The sequence below is a fragment of the Camellia sinensis genome, chromosome 3 (genome assembly GCF_055761805.1).
Source record: "Camellia sinensis isolate YWXY chromosome 3, ASM5576180v1, whole genome shotgun sequence".
Taxonomy (NCBI): Eukaryota; Viridiplantae; Streptophyta; class Magnoliopsida; order Ericales; family Theaceae; genus Camellia; species Camellia sinensis.
In genome coordinates this window covers 146433131-146438912 of record NC_138963.1, presented here as the reverse complement: position 1 = coordinate 146438912, position 5782 = coordinate 146433131, and the positions used below count along the sequence as shown (strand labels likewise).

The 5782-nt window shown below is 36.1% G+C and overlaps 1 protein-coding gene across 1 annotated transcript; it reads left to right on the top strand.

The window, feature by feature from the left end:
- The first annotated feature begins 1845 nt into the window (after nucleotides 1-1845).
- On the top strand, nucleotides 1846-4615 carry LOC145821901 (uncharacterized). Its single transcript, XM_082918472.1, has 2 exons — nucleotides 1846-2242; nucleotides 4146-4615. Exons 1-2 carry the CDS (start codon nucleotides 1846-1848, stop codon nucleotides 4613-4615), a joined length of 867 nt encoding a protein of 288 aa, XP_082774598.1.
- Nucleotides 4616-5782: the final 1167 nt, after the last annotated feature.

The window sequence follows — 5782 nt, the reverse complement described above, 5'->3', positions numbered from 1 at the left end:
CACAATTTTGTATTTATTAGAAACTTATTTGCTTGTATGTGAACTATCTATTTAATTGTCGACTTAGAATTCAAAATTGAAAGTCCAAATGACTTCAAAAATCAAAATTGGCTAATTCAATGGCTAGTTAGAATTTTTAGAATCATATGGTAAGTTTTATTAAAATTTGATTCGAATCAAAATAATTAGAATAAAATAATCATAATTGATTAGATTTAAGCCCACTTGATTAGCCTTAAGCATAGGTGATTAGTGAGGCCTTAATCACCCTATATGTATATTTGTTAAACATGCTTAGACTTCATTTTACATCAACTTTTTGCTAAAAATTTGAGAGCTAGAGAGATAATTCAACACTTTAGAGAGAAAGAAGAAGAATTCAAGAGAAACCAAGGGAGGTTGTAGAGATTAAGCTTAATTTACGCTAAATTCAAGCTCAAGGTTTGATTCTAACCTACAATTCACGAAGTTAAACCATGTAGGAAAATGAATTCACCAATTTGTAGGACCATTTGCATGTAATTGAAAGAAATGAGCTAGAATTAACATGAGTTTAGTGAATTCAAGTGAATTGTGTACATGCATGCGTAATTCTTTACTTTTGAACTTAGTTTCTTCAAAATTCATACATACATGGGCTTTACTTGGGTTATTTCTTAAAGTTCTTGATGGTTTTGCACTAAACATTTCATATAAACATGTTTTTCTTTATACTGCTATTACTCACTAGGCTCCAGCTCACCCCTTTTCCCTTATATATATGTGGCTGAGCAAGTGGAACATCATGTCTAAAGTCGCCTCGACGTCTACCCTTTTGAAGCCTTTTGGAAAGTGCCTCCATGAAAGGGCGAGCTTGGACTCGAGAGGAGTTAAACATTGTCAACCTAACTTTTGTCTTGTTTTGTTCTTGTTTCTTTAGACAATTTTGCAACTTGTATGAATGATGTAGGGTGAGGAGTCTAACTTTGGACTATTGTATATAAGTTTTATGAAGTTAAAGTTGGTTTTTACTACTTATGATTTTTGGCATGTATGCACTGCTCAATGGCTCATTATTACTTTATGCATTGTTGTATTATGATTGATTTGACTTTGAGGCCGAAGGTAATTTGGGATTACTGTCTGGTCACGGTCTGAACCTCAAGGGGCGGGCTAGGGTTGTGACAGAGTGGTATCAGAGCATGAGTTATACCTTACTCACTTGTCTGTTGAACAATAAGATGTCTAGAAAAGACTTAAGAATTGCATTCATTGCATTTGAATGACAATATGAGATTACTTTTGAAAATGTGTATATGTATATGTGTGTGCATACAATGTATTTGTCATGATACAAGTTTCATATAGATAATGGTGAGAACACGAAAAGATGAACTGGAGGAGTCTACCTCCAACCATCTTGATAGGATGGAAAGAATGATGCACGATATGGATGAAAGCCTAAGACAACAACAACTATGGCAACAATAGCAACCACGGCCCCCACCTCCGATGCCTGTACCACTGATGCCAGATCATCAAACAGATGACAAAACCATTGCCCTCACCAAGGAATTTAAAATGATGAAGCCACCTTTGTTCCATGGGGGTGTTGATCCTAAGGCCTAGGTGTTAGGGATCGAGAAATTGTTCGAAGTGTTTTAGTGTACAGAGACACAAAAAGTTCTATTGGCTACCTTCACCTTAGAAGATGAAGCAAGAGGGTGGTGGATGTTAGTGCGAGATACTAACAGGGGGATTAATTAGGCTTAGTTTTTAGAGATCTTCTATGAGAAATACTTCCCGTAGTGTGTTCGAGATAGAAAAGTGACATAATTTGAGCAGCTAAAATAGGGGAACAAATCAATGGCAGAATATGAAGCTCAGTTTACTGAACTAGCACGGTTTGCACTGCATTTGGTTGATACGGACTACAAAAAGGCCAGAAAGTTCGAGAGAGGTCTCCGTGACTCTATCCTTTATACAATCAATGTTTTGAAACTACCTAAATATGTTGATGTGTTAGACAAGGCACTTATGTCAAAGGCAAACCTAATCGCTTGCAATCGGAATTTCGAAGGTAAGAGACAGAACATTAATAAGGGAGCAACATCATCAATGAGCAAGAAATTGAAATCTAGTAACTCAAGTTGTGCTATCGTACCACGAAAGCTTGCTATCAGTGTGGAAAAGTCGATCACATGGCAAGAGATTGTACACAACCACGATGGAATGGCAACCGAGGCATTACAAGTTCATCCAGGTTAGTCCCAGCAGCAAGACCCAACACAACTCAGGCGACAACACGAAGTGATGTAAGGCAAGGAAGAGTGATCGCACTTATTCCAGGAGATACTCAAAACACAGAGGCGGTAGTTTCAGGTACACTTTCTATTTGTGGCCAAGTTTCATATGTATTGATTGATTCGGGTTCCACTCATTCTTTTGTTTCTATGGTATTTGCTGATAAATTGAATAGACCCATTGAATCCTTAAGTTACATATTATGTGTTACATCACCAATGGGGGGGATCTATGTTGTGCTCATCTATGTTTTTTGCATGTGTATTATTACTTGGAAATGCCACCTTATATGCTAATTTGTTAGCCCTTGATATGAGACATTTTGATGTGATTTTGGATATGGACTAGCTATCTAAGTATTATGCAAGCATTGATTATGCATCTAAGCAAGTGATATTTCGACCTCTGCGTCAAGATGAATTTTATTTTGAGGGTAAGGGTGTAGCTCCTCTACCATAATTAATACCTGCAATGAAAGCCTGTAAACTAATTAGTAAGGGATGTCAAGGGTACTTGTGTAGTGTGATAAATGATCAAACCATGAATATTACCTTGGATAGCATCTCTATAGTAAGGGATTTTCCTAATGTGGTTGCAGAAGACTCACCAGGATAACTGATTTATAGAGAAATTGAATTTGTAATCTATATAGTACCGAGTACTCAATTTATATCCAAAACTCAATATCATATGTCTACTACTGAAATGAAAGAATTGATAGTTCAGTTGCAGGGATTACTTGACAAGGGGTTTATTCGACCGAATACATCACCATGAGGTGCACCTATACTGTTTGTGAAGAAGAAAGATGGCACATTTCGATTGTGTATTGATTACCGGGAACTTAACAAGGTAACTATCAAAAATAAGTATCCTTTGCTTCAAATTGATGATTTGTTTGATCAGTTACAGGGAGCTCAGGTATTTTCAAAGATTGATTTGAGGTCAGGATATCACCAGTTGAGAGTCAAAGCTAAAGATTGAGAAAACTGCCTTTCGAACCAGGTATAGACATTATAAATTCTTGGTCATGTCTTTTGGAGTTACTAATGCACCAGCAGCATTTATGGATTTGATGCATAAAGTTTTTAAACCATTCCCGAATGATTTTGTCATTGTATTTATTGACGACATTTTGATTTATTCCAAAATCAAAGATGACCATGAACGACACTTAAGAATAATTATGCAGACACTTAGAGAGAAACACTTGTATGGAAAAGTTAAAAAGTATGAATTCTAGTTAGATGAGGTTACATTTCTGGGGCATGTTATTAACAATGATGGCATTTCAGTTGACTCGCAGAAAATTGAAGCAATTATAGATTGGACTACTCCGACTAACATAATAGAGGTTCGTAGTTTCATGTGATTGGTAGGTTATTACTGGAGTTTTGTCAAAGACTTTTCGAAGATGGTTCCGCCATTAACACAATTGACTCGAAAAGGAGAGCCATTTGTATGGACAAACCAAAGAGAATTTGCATTCCAAGAATTGAAAACAAGGCTAACCACGGCTCCAATTCTTACTCTACCATCAGGTACTGAAGGATTTGTAACTTTTAGTGATGCTTCTCATAGAGGGCTGGGTTGTGTTTTAATGCAGAATGGCAAGGTGATTGCTTATGCATCCTAATAGTTGAAACCTTATGAAAATAACTACTCGACACATGACTTAGAACTCGCCACTGTTGTCTTTGCATTGAAGGTTTGGCGTCACTATTTATACGGGGTAAAATGTGAAGTATATACAGATCACAAAAGCTTGAAATAACTCTTTACCGAAAAAGAGTTAAATATGCAACAAAGGAGATGGCTTAAATTGATCAAAAACTATGACCTGCAAATCCACTATCACCCAGGGAAAGCTAATATTGAAGCAAATGCACTCAGTAGAAAAAATGTGGGGACTTTAGCTTGTTTGCTTACAGATCAGAAAGAGCTTCTGCGTGAATTTGAAAAGCTTGAATTGGAAGTATTACCTTATGAACCAGGCTGTTTATTGACTGTAATTTCAGCACAGCCAGCAATCATAGAAGAGATCAAACAGAAGCAGTGGAATGATGATTTCTTTAAAAAGATTTTTTATGAGTTCGAAACCAAGCCTAGACCGGGGTTTATGATTGAGAATCAAGTGTTGAAATTTCAAGGAAGGCTTTGTGTACCTAATGATATAGAATTGAAAAGAAGAATTCTAAATGAGGCTCACAAGTCAATGTTTGCTATGCACTCGGGAAATATTAAAATGTACCAAGACTTGAAACAGATGTATTGGTGGCCAAACATGAAAAAAGATATTGCTGATTACAACTCCAAATGCCTTCAATGCTAACAAGTGAAAGTTGAACATCAAAAACCAGCAGGTTTGCTTCATTCTCCTCTTATTCCAGAATGGAAGTGGGAACATATAACCATTGATTTCATTGTCAGTCTACCTCGAACACCTAGAGCTATGAATGTTATTTGGGTTATTGTTGATAGATTGCCAAAATCTGCTAATTTTCTTGCTGTGAAAACTTCGTTTAATGCCTATAGACTTGTCACTATTTATATTGATGAAATTATTCAACTACATGGAGTTCTAGTGTCTATAGTTTCGGATAGTGATCCTAAATTCATTTTTAGATTTTGGAAGAGTTTGCAACTGGCTATGGGCATAGAATTGAGATTTAGCACGACTTTTATCTACAAACCGATGGGAAAATGGAGAAAATTATCCAAACACACTACCAAAAAAATGGTTTTTTGCGACGGCAAAATGCCGTCGCAAATAATCCAAACGCCGTCTCAAAAGCTATTTGCGACGGTAAATTTTTTTTTTTGCGACGGCAAGTGAGGGTCGCAACAAGGGGGGTTGCAAAAGACCTTTAGCGATGGCACTTGCCGTCGCCATTGTTTTTGCGACGGGAATATTTCTTTTTTGCGACGGCAAATTTCTGTCGCCGATAGTGGATGAAGATTTGGGCTTTTTTGCGACGGCACAAGCTTTCCGTCGCAAAAAATGCCGTCGCAAAAAATGTGGCGTTAATGACTATTGGCGACGGCAATTTCACCGTCGCTAAAGCCTTGTTTCTCAAATAAATTCCACACCTTTTGCGATAGTATGGCTGTCGTCGCAAAAAAGCCTGGCACAGTTTTTTTTTTTTTTTGCGACGGGGTGTTCTGCCGTCTCAAAAAAAAATTAAAAAAAAAAAACCCCTGTTTTACAATTATTTAAAATATAAAAATAACCTGTAATGTTGGCAAATGATATAATAATATAAATACATAAATAAAATAACTAATGTTGGCAAGTGAAAAATAGCTAAAAAAAATCAAAAAATGACATAATAATATAAATCCATACATAAACAAAAGTTGGCAAATGATAAAAATTCCTAATGTTGGTCACATAATACATACATAATGTTGGTCACAAATTTAAATAACATAAATCAAAATCAAAACCAAAAGTTTTCGTCTTGATTCTTTCGTGAGTTACAAAAACAGAAGTTGGTCA

Coding starts and splice junctions, on each gene's coding strand:
- LOC145821901 (XM_082918472.1), top strand. CDS start 1,846: ATGGCAGAATATGAAGCTCAGTTTACTGAACTAGCACGGTTTGCACTG. Junction 2,243..4,145: donor GGCATTACAAGTTCATCCAG/GTTAGTCCCAGC, acceptor ACTATCACCCAG/GGAAAGCTAATATTGAAGCA.